At 33.0% G+C, this 21,283-nt stretch overlaps 2 protein-coding genes across 3 annotated transcripts; both read left to right on the top strand.

Moving 5' to 3' along the window:
• The first annotated feature begins 2,890 nt into the window (after positions 1–2,890).
• On the top strand, positions 2,891–3,397 carry LOC145619032 (F-box protein SNE-like). Its single transcript, XM_081673631.1, has one exon. It carries the CDS (start codon positions 2,891–2,893, stop codon positions 3,395–3,397), a length of 507 nt encoding a protein of 168 aa, XP_081529757.1.
• A 10,153-nt stretch (positions 3,398–13,550) lies between these two features.
• LOC145621325 (uncharacterized) lies at positions 13,551–16,965 on the top strand. 2 transcript variants are annotated; one of them, XM_081676067.1, is made up of 2 exons: positions 13,551–13,925; positions 14,568–16,965. In XM_081676067.1, the coding sequence occupies exon 2, from the start codon at positions 14,674–14,676 to the stop codon at positions 16,705–16,707; it is 2,034 nt and encodes a 677-aa protein (XP_081532193.1). In that variant the 5' UTR covers positions 13,551–13,925; positions 14,568–14,673; the 3' UTR covers positions 16,708–16,965. The 2 variants fall into 2 exon arrangements, with proteins under 2 accessions (XP_081532193.1, XP_081532192.1); XM_081676066.1 differs by having other exon boundaries at positions 14,563–16,965.
• The last annotated feature ends 4,318 nt before the right edge of the window (positions 16,966–21,283 follow it).

The following is a 21,283-nucleotide window of genomic DNA, read 5'->3' as shown; positions in this document are numbered from 1 at the left end:
AAAGGGAGTACAAAACAGAACAATTATATAGTTCAAATGATCAAATGAACTACTTAATTCTAGCAAATTTAGTTGTGTCGATCTAAATTGAACAAAACAATTATATAGGGCCTGTTCACATTTACTGAATTGAGTTCAACTGAATTGAACTAAACTGATTGGAGCTGAATTAAACTGAAATGATTAGAGCTGAATTGAACTGAACTGAGATGAATATTTTATGAGAGAGGGAAATTAGGAGCTGAACTGAACTGAAGTGAACTGATTGGAGCTGAACTGAACTAAACTGAACTGATTGGAGCTGAATTGAAAGTAAGTAACGTAAATTTGAACAAATCCATAGTTTATGTAACTGATAGTCAATGGATTTTGTAAGTTGTAACTCCACTACTTGTCATGATGTAAAATTTGGTTTAATCGATATAAATGACATTTTTTTGCTTTGGAAATACTTTTTATTTTTTTATTTTTTTTTAATTTTTTATGCATAGGTTGGATAGTAAGCTTTTAGATGGGTAAATTGCTTGAGAATTAACCACAGATCCCAGACAGCGAAACAAAAAAGGTTCAGGTCCCAAAAGGTGAAAAGTAAAAAAGTTGAGTCCCTAATTATTATCTTAACTCAATATTTTCATCACGTTGTATTTATTTGAAATTTCTTAATCCATTATAATGATTTAAAATATAAAATTGTTTTATAATTTGTACTCCATTAATTATCTATCAATAAATAACTAGTACAGTCTTGCCCTTTTTGTTCTTTTTCATTTGGAATCTTGACACTATTCACAAGTTAAGAGACTTTTTTTAAAAATACTCACAATATATACAACATAACACAATCATGTCGGGTTTTATGAATCATCTTAATAAATAGTTTTAATATTCAATTATTATAATTTTTTACATTAATAAGAAAATTGTGACAGTTTTTTTATTATCACAAAATTTCATATGTGGCTGGTCACACCGTGTGGCAGGGGTTACTTAGTCAGGACTTACTCGGTTGGTCAGAGGTTACTTGGTCGAGGGTTACTCGAATGGTCATTGGTTACTCGGTCAGTTAGGAGTTTTTCGGTTGGTCAGGGATTATTCGGTTAAGGGTTATTACTCGATTAGTTTATAGATATGTATCAACCGACCACACAAAAAACACTACCTTTTTTTTTTTTTTTTTTGAAACGACACATAAAACACTACTCCATATATTTTAGTATTGAGTTTTACTAACAATAGTAAAATATCAAATATTATTGTTCTTACGGTGTTAGGGATCTATTATTCATTAAAAAAAAAAAAAAAAAAAAAAAAAAAAAAAAAAAAAAAAAAAAAAAGTCTAAATTTGTAAAAGTCAAAATTTACCGTTGGGTTTGGAAATAGGCCACCATGGTGTTAATAGAGAGAAAGCCTCAAAGTTAGCAAACACAACGTCTCCTCCATCTCCTGAGGCCCCTTGATGAATGCTCGTAGTCGTAGGCTTTTACAACTTCACGGTGGTCCAACCTACTCTAAACTTTTAGTTTTCTGTCCATATCTACGAAACAAACTATACTATACCAATTTTTTTAACTTCTTTGTTTTTTCTTTTTGGATAAATAAGCTACCTACATACTCTTTGTTTATGTTTTAATTGATTTCTTAAGGCTCAGTTTGCTCTTTTGATTACACAAATGATCATCAAAATAAAAATAGTATAATATCTTGAACACATTACAAAATAAAGGAAATTTAACGTCAATAAGTTACATCGTGTATTCTAATTATCTAAATTTAACATAAGTAAATTATTGCACGGAATTGCTTTGATAACTATATGTATGCAGAGTACAATTTATAAAGAGTAGCTTTCGATTTACTAAACTGATTGGAGCTGAAACTGAATAGAGCTGAAACTGAATAGAGCTGAAACTGAATAGAGCTGAAATGAATTGTTTATGAGAGAAGGAAATTAAGAGCTAAACTGAACTGAACTGATTGGAGCTGAACTGAACTGAACTGAACTGATTGGAGCTGAACTGAACTGAACAGTCCCTTACCTTTGTCTTACTAAGATTGTCTCATTTGACTCAAAAAACTCTCACAAAACTATATTATATGGAAAAATGTAATTTAAATAGAAAGATGTATTTTACTTTTTTTTTTTTTTTTATGGTGAGATATTATTTTGTATTATGCAATTAATCAATTAGTTGAACGACTTGTACCTGGTGTTTGATACAACCAAAACAAGAGTGGCATTATAACCAGCTAGTTGTGTCGAAATTATTAATCGATATCCTTAACATATCTAAAGATTAATAAAGAAGAAAACATAGAAAAGTAGTTGATAATCCTAGAATAAGTTACGTTAATATATACACAAAAAAGTTAACCTGAAAAGACACATCTTTCGGCTAACAGCAAAATAATCATGAAAATAAGAGAAACAAACACTTTTATTAGCACGAGCACTTTTACTACTAAAACAAATGTAAGTAGTTAAGCCCATAATAAAATAAATAAAGAAATAAAAAAAAAAAAAATAAAAAAAAAAAAAGATAGTATGAATAATGGAAATTAATACAAGAAGAAACAAGCTCAATCTTCTCGAAAGCAAACAACAAAAGCAACAAACAAACAGCTCTCTTTCTCTTTCAAAATTTGATAGAGAGAAGAAATAAAGACAGACAGAAAACAATATTGGTCCTTTTTTTAGCTTAGCTAACAATTTCATTCCTAGACTTCTTCACTCACTCACTTCACTCCTCTCTTCATTAACTTTATCCCTTTGTCCCCTTCTTCTCTCTCCTCGATTCTCTCTCTCTCTCTTTCTCTCTCCTCCATTTCTCACAAGTCAAATCCCCTCCTCTCCTATTATATAACTCTTGTAAAAGCTTGTTACATTACAAAAATGAAAATGTTCCATCGAACAACAGATACGAGTAGTAACAAAAAACGAAAGCTGACAACCGAGTATTCGATAAACGACCACCCGGACATACTCGTCGAGGTGTTGAAACGCCTCGACGGGAGATCCTTAGGGGTGGCATCCTGTGTGTGCAGACTATGGTGTTCAATCTCTAAGTCAGATGATTCAGTGTGGGAGTACGTCTGCTTTCGACACGTGTCGCCTCCGCCACGTGTTCGGACCCTTGTGTTAGCTCTTGGAGGGTATAAACGTCTTTACATGGTTTGTGTTCGACCCGTGCTTGGTCGGTGGGGTGGTCGTGGTCGTGGTGGTGCGGAGTTGACTCGACGAGTTTGGTCGAGGCAAGGCGCTCAGCTTTTGCTGTCTTTGTTTTGCGTCGATTATTACGAGAAGTTAGGCGGCGGCAGCGGTGGTGGTGGTGGTGGGAGGATTGGGAGTGATGCGGTTCCTTCGTCTCTAATGTTCTTGTGTAAGCCAGTTAATGTTTAATTTTTTTTGGAAGGAAAATATTTGATTTTATGATTTGATTAAATTGGAGGGAAGATAAATTAAGTAGTTCATCCAACGGTTCTAATTCATTGAGTTTATTTATTTATTTTTATATTTTGCACCTCAATAAAGTGACAAATGAAATTACTCCGTAGTTTAAATATCCAAATTTTGTTCATTGAAATAGTTGAATTATTTTTGTTTTCCATTTAACCCCTTGTATAATATGGAGTAGTAAAAAAGAACTTTTCAAATGGTAGTGTTACTATTATCAAATAATTAAAGAAGTGAAATTTTATTTTTGAATTTTGATTTATAATAAAAGTATTGTTTTTTACTTTATTTTTTCTTTTGTACATGGGCAATTACCAAAGTACTCCGTTTGTCGTTTCGTTCAGCAGTAGAATGTGAGAGGGTGTAAATTACATGGCTAAATGTTAAATGGACACGTTCATTTGGTTTGAGTTTCTTACCTATAACAACTAGCTCAAGGCATAATGATAATTGTCATATGTAATTTATGAGGTTTGAATTCTTATTTTGATGGCATTAGCTCCAAACACCGCCGTATTTGTTATTCCCTAGTGATAAGTATCCAACTAATTTATCGACAAAAAAAATTAAAATTTGTATATAATGAACCTAAGCTTTGTTTCCTCTATGTTGGAATTTCCATATCAACCTAATCTAATTTTATCGGAGTTCTTACTATGACTTGAATTGGTTGCCAATTACATTATTACATACGTCAATTGAACTAGTCCAAAAAGAAGGAAACCGTAGTCATTTGGACAAACAACCTCCAATAATTTAATAATAAGAAAATCAAGTCATTTGCATGGATCGAAATATAATAATAATATCAATAACAAATAGCTTAAAATTTTCATTAATTTTTGTGTAGCTGGTTGGTTCACTACTTCACTAATGTAGTGATCAAACTTCTGAAACTCTTACACTACAAGTACTAAACATATACGACACGTACTCTTCGTGTTCTCTTACAAAAGGATTGTTCAATTTATTTATATAATTAGGTTAATCCCAATCCGAATTAATAATTAGTTCAATGTCGTAAGTAAGACTAATAAAAAAAAAAATACAATTATAAATTTTAGCATTATTTTTTTAACTAAAGAAATTATTTAAAAGAGTTGATAATAGTTTAGGAGAATGTAGTCAACAATAAAGGGAGAAAAAGAGTGAAAACAAGAAGAGGTGAGAGAATCTAGCTGAAGGCCTAGACAACGTGCAGATTTAGCTCAAAACTATAGGACAAATGTGTCCAAAGACAACAAGGAAAACGCAGGTGCCTATCGTTTTATTACCAGCTCAATACGTTGCAAAAAAAAGAAATTAATTAAAATTTTATTATATAGTTATATATAATATATTAATTGGACTAAATGCCAAATTGCTAAAAATTGCACGTAGTAGTAGTAGATATATTAGATATGTTGATTGATACTTCCATTCATGGTAGAGTGAAGGGGTAAAGTTAAAGTTTTTTTTTTTCTTCTACTATTTGGGTAATGCTAGTTGATGAAGTTGTTGTGACATAATTTTTGCTTGTCACTAGAGTAATCAATGATTGAAGTATAGTGTGTTATGACTTATGATCAAGTATGTTAACCCACTCGACTTGTTTAATTTGTCACGTTTGATATACCTTAAATGATTGTTACTCCGTATGTTTTATTTTATGCGTTTTTTTTAAGAGTAAGGTAACGATATTAGTGTGTACTATGAATACACTACTAATTAAAAGTGTGGACCAAATTTGACTTTTTGAGCAAAAGTTATGGAAGGAGAGGTTGACATATTGAAATTGTGTATTCCCTCCATTTCATAATAATGTTCCTGTTTTGCAAATCGATGTAAAATTTTACCCATCTTTGACCGCAAATATCTTTAATCTCACACTAGCAAAAATTATAAAAGTTAGATATTAATAATCTACTCACCAAGATGAATCAAACTAGATCCACATGACTATATTTGCTCTTATAGATTAAGAGAAATTTAGAAGATTCTCTCTTTCTTAAAAAAGTCAAAGATTCCAAACAGGAACATTATTGTGGAACGGAGGGAATAATGTTTATTTTACTCACATGAGTGAAATATTGGTTGATCTTCATGATCAACAAAAATTGTCAATCATAAGGGTGTAAATGAGATTTCCATCATTTAATTAGGGACGGTATGGTAAATTAGCCATTGACAGTTGGCATTCTTGCCATATCACTACTCCAGCTCACAATTACACAATTCACGCCGTTAACAACATCATTTTCCATCCAACTTTCTTTATCCTCACTCTTCTCAATCACTCAACAATGGAGGCAACATCCAAGAGAAGAGCTCACTGAATCGGCAATCGATATCAAACGTGAAAGCATTCCACCACCACCACAACCATAACCATCTCCTCTCTTCGCCGTCGAAGACCTCACTTCTACCATTAACGACCCAACTTCAAAAATCAAGCTCAATGGAAGGAGCTTGAATGGAGGACATGGTCACCCCTACCCTTAGGGGTTGACCACGCCATTAATTTCACCCTTTATTCATAGGGTTTTCGTTTAAAATTGGGGAAGGTGGGGGGAGATCGGGGAATCTTCGATGGTGGTGTCGGGTAAGCATCAATGGTGGTGGAGATGAGGAAGCTAGCTTCAATGGTGGAATGGAGGTGATGAAGCTTTAATGGAGCAAGAAAGAGTAGGAAGCTTTTCAATGGTTAATGATTAGTAACTCAATTGCGGTTACGGCGTCAAATGAAATGATGCTTCATCTTGCTGATTCATCAAGTAGGGTCACAAAAGCTGAGGTGGAGAATATGATTGACAAATTACGTCAATCATGAAGATTAACTGGGCAAGCCCTGTGAAATATGATCTTATACCTACAATGATTGTTGCGTTTTGATTTACGTAATTTTAAGAGAAAGGTAACAATTTAAGTGTGTAAGTGTGAATACGCTACATACTAATCAAAAGTGTGGACCAAATTAAAGTATTTGAGCAAAAGTTATTGAAGGAGAGGTTGAAGTCATTTTGAAATTGTGTACAATTTATTGTAATAAGTTACCTATATTTTAGGATGTAGGGAATAAGATTTTTAATGTCTTCCTCTTTTAATCGATCAATTTAGCCAAAGGATATTGGAAACTCTTTATGACAATGACATTTATGTATTGTCTAGTTAACATAGGAATTAAAATCCCACATCAAATTTTCTAGGAATTACTAATTAAACTTGTTTGATAATTGAATAAATATTTAAAAATCATGACATTGTGAGTTATCACAGGAGCTTGGTAATTTAATTTTCAAGTTTTGTGGGAATTGGATACTGAATTTGCACTTTCCACATTCTCATTTTTATCGTCTACTAAAAGTGTTCAATATCCAAATTCACATGAATTTTTAGTTCCTACCTTTTTCATGTGCAACTAAACAATACCTTATTTTTTTTGTAACATCTTACATAAACTAATGTAACTATCCTTATTTAAGTACGTGGTCATACAATTGAAGAGAGGAGACTCTCTTCACTTTCAATTCATTGTATATGCTATGTTTACATTAGGCACAATGTTTGCTAAAGTGGAGTATATAAATAGTGTAAAAGTCAAAGTGTTGTATTTATTTAAAAAAAAAAATCGTTATACCAATTAGATTTAATGGAATCACATCTAAAAACAAGACAGACTAAACTAATACGAAGTAGGTAGTTGCAGTCCAATAAGAGTAGTACATTTGAAGCCCAGGTTTATTGTTAAAACTCACCAAGTCACCAGAGAACAATAGGCCCAATCTGCAGCAAAAAATTAGATTGATTCAGTTGGTACCTAAAATTATTCTAAATCAAAACTACCTAAAATGTTACTTCGTATATCTCTTTCGTTCCATATATATTGCACCTTGTTGACTTTCGTTCTCGAACTCTCTTTGAATAATACCTATTGTGAGTTATATCTAAAGTAAATATAGTCATGTAGGGTCTTTTTATATTCATCTTGATTTATACATTAATGTTATCAATTTTATTATCATCTTTATATATTGAGAATTAAATATATTAATGATTAAAGTTATACAATTATACTTGTAAGTGGGAAGCGTAAAGCTCACCATGGTATAATATTTGTGGAATAGAGTAGGTAGGATTCTTAGAAGTAGGCAATCCAAAAACCCGATAAAAGTGTTCATCGTATTTCCTAATGGGATTGAGAATGTGCGAGAGTGTAAAATTACAACCGACGAATGCCAAGTCTACAAACAATCTTGATTGCTCGACCTAGGATCCATAACGGAGGGGTTAATTTATCAGTGTTTGCAGTTAGAGGCCCCTATTTAAGTTGGGCTATCAAAGACAAACGTTAGGGACATGCCTATCCCTCAATTACTCAGTCGATGAGTCCATTTGAAAGTACCATAAGGGCCATACATGCATTGACAAGGGCCCATTTTATCAATCTAAACGAAATTAGTAATATGAAAGGAATTAATACAGTTCCATTTGCTTGTCATGTACAAGTTCAACCCTTAAAAAAAAAAAAAAAAAAAAAAAAAGCATAATTTTGTTGTTGGAAAATTCCTATCATTGTGTTATCGTGTATGAATAAATTTTGGTCACTATGTATATTTAGTAAGAAATTTAATTATAGCCATGTATAACAAATAATACAAACTTTATATGAAGTAGAATTATAAGTCTACTAATTTTAAATAACGAAATTTTAAGGTAGCAACATGATGCGTACAATGACATGCATTGGGAAAATCCTCTAATCATTAGCATGTATTAATATACTACCTCCATTAACAGTTATTTGCAACGAAAGGGACATGCGCGGACTCCAAGGCAAAAGTTTTAAAACATGATTATTGAAATATAAGGGTAGTACTTAAGTATTAATCTAATTTTTAAAAAACCACAATTAACCAAAATCAATAAACCACCAAACTCAGAACCCAAATTCACCACCACCACTGAAACCCAGAACCCACCAAAAACCACCACCACCGAAACCCAGAACCCGCCGAAAACCACCACCACCGACACCCAGAACCCACCGAAAATCACCACCAACAAACCTACTTAAACCACCACCACCGAATACCACCAACACCCAGAAAACCACCATCAAAACCCATTGAAAACCACCAAAATCCACTAAATACCACCACTGAAAACCACCACTATAACCTATCTAAAACAACCACCAAACCCACTGAAAACAACCGCCAAAACCACGAAATCCCCAATCGAACCACCCCCTTCCCCCCACGAATTGAATTAATCACAATCACCACCACCACGAATTGAATTAATCCCAACTACCACCATAAAACCCAACACCACCTAGACCACCCACAACACCCACGAAACCTTGAACACCACCTAGACCCTCGACACTTAGATCCACCCACGAAACCCACAAAACCTTGACCAACATATCCACGATACTCGTGCCGCCCAAAACCACCTTCAATTTTAGATCTCCATGGAAGATGGGGATGATGAAGGAGGAGTGAGATTTTGATGGTGGAGGAGAGAGATTTTGATGATGAAGGAGGAAAGAGAAATTTTGTTGATGAACCACGAAGGGGGAGTGAGATTTTGATGAATATGATGATGAATGAGGAGTGAGAAATGTGATGAACTAGATGAATGTTGAGAGGTTTGGTTTTTTTACAGATTTGATTTTTTTTCTTTAGAAGATTAGATGAGTTAAGTTAGGGTTATAATATAGTATAGTTAGTGAAATAATTAAAGGAGTAAGTTGGTTAAGTGAGGGCAGTTTGGTCATTTCAAACAAAAAACTTACCAAAAGAGGAAAAAAATCAGTTTGTTGCACATAATAGATAGCACCTGTTTTTGGCAAATGTTGCACATAACCGTTAACGGAGGTAGTATTTGTACAATTGTACAAATAACTAGCAATTGTGTAAATATTGGCAGTGGTGAGATATTTTGAAAGCATTGTGTTATATTATATTAAACATCGTAATTTGGGGGTGGGATTATCTCCGGAGCAGTGGTTATTGATGAATTTATGTGAGAAGGAAGCTGCGATGGGAAGCGAATGGCCAAAAGTTTTTGCTACCACTTGTTGGTGGCTATGGAAATGGCGCAATGCCAGAACGTTTCAGAGTTCACCTAATATCCCCATTGATCAAGTCAGTTTCATCATGGTTAGAGTGGGTGAGATTAAAAAAGCTTTAGAACGTGAAGAGCTTTTAGAAGGAAGGGAAAGATATGTCCGTGAAGAGGTTCTTCTGAGGTGGAAATTCCCAAGAGAGGGGTGGGTGAAGCTTAATACGGATGGGGCAGCTAAGGGTAACCCGGGCAAGGCAGGAGCTGGTGGTTTAATTCGAGGTCATAATGGTGAAACTTTCGAAGTTTTTGCTCTGAATTGTGGGATCTGTACTAATACTAAAGCTGAGCTTATGGCAGTATGGCGAGGGCTATGTGTGGCGTGGCAGGGAGGACATCGAAAGGTGGAAATTGCGGTTGATTCGGCTGTTGTAGTTCGAATGTTGGTTAATCAAATCCCGACCAACTCTCCTTATATTCACATAATCAGAAAGTGCCAAGCTTTCATTGATCGTAGCGAGTGGGAGGTAACCATTAACCATTGCTATAGAGAGACCAACCGAGCGGCAGATTGGTTGGCAAACTATGGGGTTAATGTGGAGCCGAAATTCGTGTTGCTGGAGGCGATCCCGAAGGATCTTCTTGCTGTTTTATTGGAGGATTTGAGTGGGGTAACGCAGACTAGGATGGTTCGAGCTGGGACGTTTAGCTAGTTTGCTAGTGGGACTTCGATTTTAGTTTGTTTTGTTTTAGTTTGTTTTCGTGTTTTTTGTTTCTTTTTATTTTCTGTTTCGTGTCTTGGGGCTATGCCCCTCTCCTTCACCAAAAAAAAAAAAAAAAAAAAAAATTATATTTAAAATAAAATTTAAAACTGAATTTTTATCATATATATATACATCAATACCACTTCTTCCAATTCTCCTACCCCTTACCAGTCTACTAATCGTTTAAGAAAATTGCTGCAACTCACTATTGTTAAGATCATGTACCTCAAATTGGCCAATAGCCATTAATTATCTCAATGGACAAGCATAGTTTTTACATTTGAGGGTTAAATGGAGTATGTTATGTCTGTTTTCAAAATTCTTAGTGAACACTACTTATCTACAGTACACACCACTAGCTAATGATACTTAGCTTTAAGAAAACCAATTGAGCTCCAATAAACTACTAGTATATGCAACATTATGACTTGGACCTTAGGGGAGTCCATGAGCTACTTAAGTCACCTATGGTTTCGAACCTACACTATCCATTTTCATCCCTCAAGTTTAACATTGTAGGAAAGCAATTGAAAATCAATCAATCAATCAATCAATCAATTAACCTATACTAAAAGCAAACCTAAAATGACACTTGTCACCATGTCATTAATAATTTTTTTTTTTTTTTTTTTTTTTTGCCAAATATTTAGTGAGTTCTATTTTATAACCTACAATAATACTTATTTCCATTTTGACAACACATTTAATCCAATCATACTCAATTAAGGGCCTGTTCTGATTTATTGAACTGAGCTGAACTAAACTGAACTAAAGAGAGTTTAAATGAATTGTTTATGAGAGAAAGATTTTAAGAGCTGAACTGAACTGAACTGAAATTAAGCTGAAGAAAACAGGTCCTAATTTTTTTTTATTATTATTTTTAACATATATTCTATATATTAGGAATCTTTTAGTTACAAATTTACAAATATACTAACATAGGTTAAAATAAGGTATTGAAATATATCATTATCCAAGAATATTATAATATTATCTATTTTTTTCCTCCAACTTTTATCATTTGACATTAAAATTTATTTTAATTAAAAATGGAAAAATTATTTTGGTAGCATACTTTGTATAAATCTTTAAATAACACATAACGTTTATAAGAACAACGGAACAAAATCATTTTATTGTATTGTACTCCCTCCATTTTTGTAAAAGCCAGAGTTGGATATGGATTTGCACATTTGACGAGACATAACTTTTACCATCAATATCTTTAATTAGATATTATTAAAAATTATGAAAAAAAATATTATAAAAGCAGACATTATGACAATAATCCAACAACATACTATACGATCATATTTATACATTGTATATTGGTAAAAAAATTAAGTCAATGATAACATGTGAATAGTGTAAAATTCCAACTCCCGAAAGATAACTAACACCCCCCCCCCCCCCCAATCACGTTTAGCTAGACCATATCACCATTACTCCCCTTGATCAGTCACCCTTATGAAGACATTCACAAATAAAAAAGCGACCAAAAAATCATCCACCAACATTGAAAAGCCCAAAATTTGAATTACTAGGATGATCATATGTCCAAAACTACCTAGCCGATCTTCACCCATTAAAACCTTACATTTTTCATTGCCATCTATCTCCTTCTCAATTACTAGCTCTCCCCTTTTAGCCTTGGACTACAATCACCACAACAAAGCCAAGAAGATCCCCTCCCTTAGTTTTCCAATTCAATTTTTTAAACCAAACACTTTATATCAATTAAGTTTGAAGTTGTAGGATCCAAGATTACTTAATAAAAATGGCGGGAAACTCACCCTAGCCCACAATTTCAAACTCTACCATCTATATATGCCTTATAGTAGGAGGATTTTCTTCCCCCAAATTAGCCTATGTAACTGTTTAGGTGAGAGATAATGTTGTTTTAATAAGGCTCTTTTCCTTAACAAACACACACACCAAAAGCACTATGAAGTTATAGATATTATTCAACCCAAACCCACATAAAATTACATTGATGATGTACTTGATTCTTAAATAGCACCTAAAACCCTATTAGCTTTGGGGTTGTACACACTACATAGTACGAGTATATAATTTTCTTCCCTTCCCTTTCCTAATGCTTTATCCCAACAAGAAGCAATGGATTCATCAGCCCCCCTTCCATCCAAATGTTCCCACAACATGGCATTATAAAATTTTACTGAAAGTTTCCCTCCTATTTTCTAAAGGTTATGAATTAAGCATATTTTATTTTCAAGTACTTATGTTAATAGTAAGTATGATGTAAATAAACAATCAGCAAGTAAATTTAAACGGAAAAACGATTATCTAATATAGACTATATGATCAAGGTTAAAACCCTAATGGTTCTATATAAGATCAATGTATGTAGCTATGACATTCTTCACCAAGAAATATTGCATTGACATTGCTAAACCCCCATTCACTGACTTTGGTATGTTATTGGTACATACTAGTTATTTTTTGTGCACCATGTTGCATGTAACCAATTCATTTTTTTTACTCATTAGTAATCTTATAACACATTGTTAAGCAAGGAATTCTTGTAATGCCAGCTTCTTATATTATAGAAATTATTTGACATGTACTGATGAGTGATGATATTGATTCTAGCTTTATGACTTATAGCTTGGAAATACCATACTTGTACAAATACTTAATTATCATTTCATTTGTAGTCATGATCAAGTCTTAACAGCCTTGCTACCTAATTAATTTGTGTTTAAGGTTCAACAAGATTTTGTGGAATCATGGAGAAATAATAATTAATTTTCTAATTTTGATATTACTCAATTAAGGAGTTACCATATTTAAGATTATTATTATTACTAGTACAATATTTTAAACTTTAGAGGTAATAAAATGAATGTAATTTAATGGGATATTTATTGTAATTTTTGTCTTGTTCACCAAACTTGACCATAAAAAGCAAAACATATCAAATTGCAATATTGAAATATAATCAAAAAACAGATATGTTAAGATGAAGAATAATTAATTCCACAAATAAATAAAAAATTATATAATGACATCACATTATTTTTAAATGGACAAAACTACCCATCACCAAATTCACTCCCAAATAAAAAGTTTGATTAATTTATAAATCAAACTTTATAATTATTATATTTATTATACTTATATTTTTTTTATATTTATAAAAAAAATATATGTATGCGCATTATACACTAAGGTGCATTTTAGTATTTCTTCCCATTAAATAGCAATACCATAAACGGCGCTTACTTTTTAACCAGACTATACATTACACAAAGTTATCATTTTATTTCATTTTGGTAAAACTATTTTTTTCCCTTTCTTAAAAACTCTTTAATCTCTTTTCTCTCTCCTAATTTCCGGTCACCGGAATTTTACCCCTCAATTTTTTATTTTATTTTTTTGATTACCCATTTGCATTTTCAAACCCCTTTGATTTTTTCTAGTCTCTAAAAAAATTATTGAGCCTAGAAAAAAAATTAATTAAAGGGTGATAAAATAGTTGAGTTTTTAGCTTTAATTTTTGTTCAGTAAAACCCAGAAAAACTTCATAAAAAATTATAAATAATTTGAATCTGGTGAAGTTTCGAAGAAAAATTAGTTGATCGATTTGAAGACTTATACGATCTATGTCTTCTTCATTTTTCACCCCAGTTGGACTATCAGTAAGTTGAACTTTTACTTTCTGTTTTTGGAATTTTTTTTTGCTAATTTTAGTAGTTTAGTTGATATTCTACTGATTTATTAGCTGATTTTCTTCAGTTATTTTTTGGCATTTTTGTAATTTGATTCTTTAGCTGCGATCTTCCTTTAAAAAGTTTAGATTTTGGTAGAATTTTTGTGGGTAATTTGTGGTTTTATGAATTGGGTTTTTTTAATCCTTTGATTTTTATTATGTACTTTAATTTTAATTTTAATGCGCATGTTGAATTAGGATTGCCTTGAATTTTTCTGGGGTTTTTGTGTTTTTCAATTGGGTTTTGTGTTTGTTGATTTGGGTCTATTTTTGTGTTATAGATCTAAAATTTCAGTAACATAGCTCTTGAATTTGTGTTATAATTTGGTACATAGTTTAGAAGATTTTATATTTGATTTAATTAGATTTTGTTATTTTCATGTACTTGCTTTAGCGTAAATTAAAAGTTGTCTGTTATAATATTGAAATCCTCATAGATTTGTTGTCCCCTAGAAATTAGATGATTGATTTATATTTAAGATTGAAGACTGAAAATGACTAAATTCAAATTTGGGTTTTAATTAGTTTTGTGAGGTCTTAATTTTGGCTACTGGGTTTGACTGAAGTGCAGAGATATAGATATGGGCTGTTGTTGCACCACTCGCTTTCAGTGTATGGGCGCTATTTGTGGTCCTAGTTATAATTGAAGTTTCGAGTCGAGTTGTTGAGTTTTCGACATGGAATCGAAGAGAGAGGAGGCTCTTGTTGCGAAACAGCATGCTGAGAAGAGATTTTCTGAGAAGGATTTTGTTGGTGCGAAGAATTTCGCGTTAAAAGCTCAAATGCTGTATCCCGAATTAGAAGGTATTTCGCAGATGGTGGCAACGTTTGATATATATGTTGCGTCCGAGGGGAAAGTTAATGGTGAAGTTGATTTTTATTCTATTCTCGGGTTAAAACCATCTGCTGATAAATCTTCAGTAAAAAGACAGTATAAAAGGCTCGCGGTGTTGCTACATCCAGATAAGAATCGAACTGTGGGAGCTGATGGGGCATTTAGGCTTGTTTCGGAAGCTTGGACTCATTTGTCAGATATTTCTAAAAGAGCTACATATGATCGCAAGAGGAATGGTCAACTGTCTTCCACAGTGGTTGCTGGGGCTACATATCCTACCAATTGTGCAAAGTCTTCTCTTCCTCCTACATTTTGGACAGTTTGCACTTCTTGTCAGGTTCAATATGAATATCTTCGGAAGTATGTCAATAAGAGGCTCTCATGTAAGAACTGCCGTGCTACTTTTATGGCCGTGGAAATGGGGACAGCTCCTATCAATGGTTCTTATCCTGTTTCACAGTTTTCATATGGGCCTGAAAATGGATACAATAGTAGTCATGGGCATAACATGTCATTCTACCCTACTAGTCCTGTATATGTTTCAGGGAACGGGGTTCCTGTGTATCACTCTGGTCACGGCTCTGACTATGTTTCAAATGTGTCTTTTCAGTGGAGCACATCCCCGGGATCCTCTGCTGGGTATGTCAGCCCTAATGGATTTACCACTTCTGCTGATACGCTTTACCAGAGTAACGGATATCCAAATAAACCTGGGAAAAAGGTGAAAGCTGATGTAAGTGCCAATGGCTCAGTTGGCAGTAATCAATCATCGGGCACAACAAATGTTAGAAGGCCGTATAAGAAAAGAAAGGTTGAAAATGGTGGTAATTCTGCTGTAAATGGTGATGAGTTAGGTGGTAAGGTTGTTACAGAAGCAGCAATGCCTAAGGAAAACGGATGCACTGTACCCAAGTTTTCTGCCACTAATGAATCCTCTGTCAAGCGGTCTATTCCTCCACTGATTGATATCAGAACGCTGTTGATAGAGAAGGCCAGAAAAGAAATCCGGAAGAGGCTGGAAGAGATGAAATCGGAATCAATTGAGAATGGTGACAAACCTCATAAACCTGGAGAATCTCGGAGAAGAGCACATCTGGGTGTCTCCCATTTGGAACCCAAGAAACTCGGGCCAGTCACTCTAACAGTTCCTGACTCTGACTTCCATGATTTTGACAAGGACAGGACAGAAGAGTGCTTCCAACCCAAGCAGATATGGGCACTGTATGATGAAGAGGACGGTATGCCCCGCCTTTATTGTCTGATACGCCAGATCATCTCAGTGAATCCATTCAAAATTCTAATTAGCTACTTGGGTTCTAAAACTGATACTGAGTTCGGAGCAGTAAATTGGATAGATTCTGGATTCACAAAATCTTGTGGACATTTCCGAGCGACCACTACTGACATCATCGAAGGCGTCAACATGTTTTCTCATGTCTTAAGCCGGGAGAAGGCAGGCCGAGGAGGGTGTGTTCGTCTTTACCCAAGAAGTGGAGACATATGGGCAGTGTACCGGAACTGGTCAAAGGATTGGAATCGGTCAACCCCCTACGACGTGAGGCACCAATATGAAATGGTTGAGATAATGGATGATTACAACGAAGAGATTGGGATTTGTGTTACCCCACTTGTTAAGGTAGAGGGTTATAAGACGGTGTATAAGAGAAGCACCGACAAGGCCGCAGTTCAGTTGATACCGAGGAGAGAGATGGTCAGATTCTCGCACCAGGTGCCATCTTGGTTGCTCAAAGAGGTGACTAATTTGCCAGATGAATGCTGGGATCTAGATCCTGCTGCCATCCCAGACCAGCTGCTTCAGCCAGAGAAAGATACCGAGGTCCAAGATTTAAATAAACCTAGTGAGAAAGACTCTTGAAACTAAATACCGCTCTTTTTGGGCATTTCTGATAATGAATGGCTGGCTTTAACTCAATACTGATAGAGAAATATCATAAAGTAGGGCAGGAGTTCACCATAGGATGATTTAGAGTAGTACCGATGTTGGTCACAAGCTGATCGACGAACTTTGAACCCTAATGATTTTAGAGGGTTCATTGCTCATTGAGTGATGGGTGCTATGTAGGCATGTAGCAATCTTGTACTCAATTCTTAAATTGATTTTACTTGTGTTTTACAGGTTTTTGATCATCCTGCTAGATTTAGTTGTGAATTCTCATGCAAGAATTTTGTGCATGTTTAAGATGGTTTTTGCCGTTGGGTGGCGTTATCACAACTGCATGCTTCCATCGTTGTGTTAAAATAATCTTACAATTCCTCATTGTTGCTCTAAGCCTCTAAGTGTTCAAATCTTATTTACTACTATATAATTGATTTTTGATCTTACAAGTACTATGTCATGTATAGTATTGGGTACCGAGAAGTATTCCCCTAAAATTTATCCAACTAAGTTAGTTGACATACACCAAAAAAATTACTCGTAGAATTATTCTCCATATTACGTAGTATATCTGTTTTCAAAATCAATTTTTGCCAGTTTTAAAAAACAACATTTTAATTATCCTATTTTTTCTCCCAAATAGCACCTTTAGATTCATCCACAACTTTTTTTTTTTATTTTTTTTTATCCAATTTTTCTTGCATCAATTCATGATTCTAATGAATACTCACGAGGAATTATTTAGTTTACCTTATTTCAAGACTTTTCGTTAATTTTTTAGTGTTACACTTTTTTTTATGGCCATTTTTTTTAAAAAAGTGTCTCACTTTTTTTTTTTTTTTTGCAACATTACATGTTTAAAATTTTCAGTATTATAAGGGATTGTTCACATTTACTTAATTTCAATTCAGTTTAGCTCCAATCAGTTCAGTTCAGTTCAGCTTCAATCAGTTCAGTTCAGTTCAGCTCCTAATTTCCGTCTAATAAAAATATTCATTTTAGCTTAGTTCAGTTCAGTTCAGCTCAGCTCCAATCAGTTCAGTTCAGTTCAGCTCAATTTAGTAAATATGAACAGACCCTAATTCACTCTTATAGTCCTGAATGAAACCCACTACTATTTTTGTATTATTTCATTCCCTATCACAACTCTTACTTTTAAATAAAGAATTAACCCCAATATATATTTTCTTGTATATTTTTTAATACTTCAACTACTGCATCACTTACATCTTTTTATATTCAAGTCAATTAATTTCCCTAAAAACTATTTATCGGTCAAAACATAACACTTAAAAAAAAAACAGAGGTAATACTTGCATCAAATAAGAAAAAAAAAGTTCTAAATATACTTTATCGTTTTACTACTTTTTGGCCTCGTACAATGCACGAATTCATAATAATAAGATTTATTAATAACGGTAGCCTTTCTTTTCTTATAATAAACATATGTTGAAAATACACAATGACTTTATTTTAATCCTTTGGTATTGACTTTTCCAAGCTATGCCTCCTCCTTTTGAAAGTTACACATTGTAACCTTTAACTTACAATTATGTATCAATAGTGACATCGCCGTTATCCTACCGTTAACGATCACCGTTAGTTGGCCTACTTTACATCTATTAATTTTTTTGTCGACTTACGTTCTAACAAATGTCTCGTTTAAGGTTTGGGGAGTTATTTTGACCTTTAAGGATCCAAATTGAGCTCGGATTTGGCCAAAAAATACTTCCTTCATTTCTTTTTAGTTCACATTGCCGATATACAAATTCAACCATTAATATCTTTAGTTACCGATAAGCAAAAATTATGAAAAGTTGATATTTTTAAAAATATGTATTGTGATGAATCTAACAAGATCCCACAAGATTATATCTTTCATCATGTATAATACATAAAACACGGTCAAAGGGGAGTATGTGAATAGTGCTAAAGTCAAAACGTGTCAACTAATAAAAAACGGAGGTAGTAATATAAAAGCCCTATTTTGTCATTATTCTTTTAACTATATAAATTCGAATTCACAAAACGGGGCTTTTCATATTTTTTCCAAAGTCCGAGCTCAATTTGGAACCTTAAAAGTTCAAAATAGCCCTAAAACCTTCAACTAAACATTTTTTAGCACGCAAAATCGAGAAAATAAATTTTATAGGTGTAAAGTGGGTCCCACTAACGATGACCGATTATGGTAAAATAGCGGCAAGGTCACTATGGTCTATGGATAAATAGTTGTAAATTGAAGGTTACAATGTGTAACTTAAAAAAGAAGGGGACACAGGTTGGAAAAGTCAATACCAAAGGGTTACAGTGTAAAATTTCCCATTTATTATTTAACAATTTTGGTAGAAATTGGAAGCAATGGGGGAGTACTCTAGAGAAGAACTAGCCTTTTGGCTATAAGTATATAATATACGGAGTAATTTTTAAATTTACAATATGTTTTTTATTGGAAAATGAATAGTTTATAAAGGAGAAAAAGGGGTGAAAATTGAATGTAATTGTAGAAGATATTAAGTTGGGGGAAATGAACCAAACATTCATTCATGTATTGAATTAAAGCTAGTGTATTTTTTTTAATATGAGAAAGGTTAAAGGAGATGACATGTGGCATTGGTGAAAAATATAATTTACATGTGCATTATGAAGGTGATGGTTTATGATTTTAAATACTAAGTATAGAATAGATGTAGATATAGATGTAGATATAGATATTCTTTATAACTTTCAACTTTTCAAGTAAGCCTTTTTTTTTTTTTTTTTTTTTTTTTTTTTTTTTTTTAATAAAATAGGGAGTAAAGATTATAAAAAAATGCATTTATATTTTTTTGTTTTACTTGTCATATGATGAGAAATAGATTAGAAGAAACAATTAATCAAAATAACTATTACTACCTTTGTTTCACATTTTTTGCAACTTTGATAGGTGTACGGTCTCCTAGACAAAAATTATTTGTGAGTGTAGGATAGAGAGAGAAAAATAAGAATGCATGTAATGAGGAGAGAGATCTGACAACCTATAAAGGAAATAAAACATTAGTTGCAAATAATGTCTAACATAGTAACATCCATTTTTGACAAAAAATGCAAAAAAATATGAAACGGAGGTAGTAGTAAGAGTAAATAATTAGATTGATTCTTATTTTTTATTTTTTTGGAATAGTAAAAAAATATTCATTAATAATAAGTCATACGACATCTAAAAAAGAGATTCGACTTTAAAAAATACATAAGATATTGAATTAAATAAAATTTTCCTTCATAAAAACTATGATCGTTGAGTAGATCTTGCACTATGGAATATTTCACGCTTGTATCGCTGGAAAATACAACCTTGTTGGAGAGACAATCTAACGATCCTTTGTAGCCGTGAGGAACTTTCCTTTTGATTTATTTGACTGCATATGAAAGCTTGATAACCCTTGTGATTTCGCTTAAATTTTCACAAATGAAATAATATTATGGATTCAACCCTAAGAAATTTCTCACCCGAAAAGTTAAGAGGAGATAAACCTTATATTTTGAAGGAGGTCGAAAACCCTTGTCTTTCGAAGGAGATCGAAAACTCATTCTTTCGAGGGGGAATGGAAAGGTTTCTACCAAAAGGAGGAAGTATTATTATAAACCTAAATATTTTTGTAAGGAAACAAGGATTGGGGCTTTCCACGGGGTAAAAATGATGGAAACCCAACAATGGAGGCTAGGGTAAATTGGTTTAAGAGAGTATAGAGAGTAGAGTGGAAGGAGGAGTTTTTGCGCCCAACATATATTAGATTGGATTACTTAGAGTAAGCTTATTATTGATAAACTTATTTGTATTTCTCTGTTCCATAATAAAGTACTTAAATCATATTACACTACCTTTAAAGTTTAAAACACGCCTTTAATCATTAATTTAATTTTTTTTAATTAAAAAACTAATATTATACTTCGTATAAAACTACACATTGTGACATATTCAATGATATTAGTATGAGTTTTGAAAAAAAAAATGATATTAGTATGACATTGTTATGATAATGTATTAATGTGTAGGAACATTTTTAAATAGCACTAAATTATAATAAATGATATTAGTATGAGTTTTGAAAAAAAAAAATGATATTAGTATGACATTGTTATGATATATATTTTGGTTAAGTTTGACCATGAAACTAATAATAAGCACTAAATTATACTCCCTCCGTCCCAAAAAGAACGACCCATTTGGGTTGATTACGCGGGTATTAAGGAAGTTAAGTAAGAAAAAGTAAAAGTGTATCGAAAAGATAAATTTACATGGGGTTTGTAAAAAAATAGAGAGAGAAAGTAATAAAATAACATGGAAAACATGGGGTTTGTAAAAAAATAGAGAGAGAAAGTAATAAAATAACATGGAAAATCAAATTTTTATATGGGGAAGCTAATTTTGCACAAATATTGTAGCAAATTGGTGGGTGTTTTAATGCAAATGGGTCATTCTTTTTGGGACAAAGTTTTGGCCAAAAGTTTTGGCCAAATGGGTCGTTCTTTTTGGAACAGAGGGAGTAATACAGTACGAAGGAAGTATTTTCTAAAT

The sequence above is a fragment of the Chenopodium album genome, chromosome 27, assembly GCF_948465745.1.
Source record: "Chenopodium album chromosome 27, dcCheAlbu1.1, whole genome shotgun sequence".
In the NCBI taxonomy this organism is placed as follows: Eukaryota; Viridiplantae; Streptophyta; class Magnoliopsida; order Caryophyllales; family Amaranthaceae; genus Chenopodium; species Chenopodium album.
This window is presented reverse-complemented; position numbering and strand designations above follow the sequence as displayed.

What these genes read in the sequence shown, in the direction of transcription:
- LOC145619032 (XM_081673631.1), top strand. Translation starts at nt 2,891, where the DNA reads ATGAAAATGTTCCATCGAACAACAGATACGAGTAGTAACAAAAAACGA.
- LOC145621325 (XM_081676067.1), top strand. Translation starts at nt 14,674, where the DNA reads ATGGAATCGAAGAGAGAGGAGGCTCTTGTTGCGAAACAGCATGCTGAG.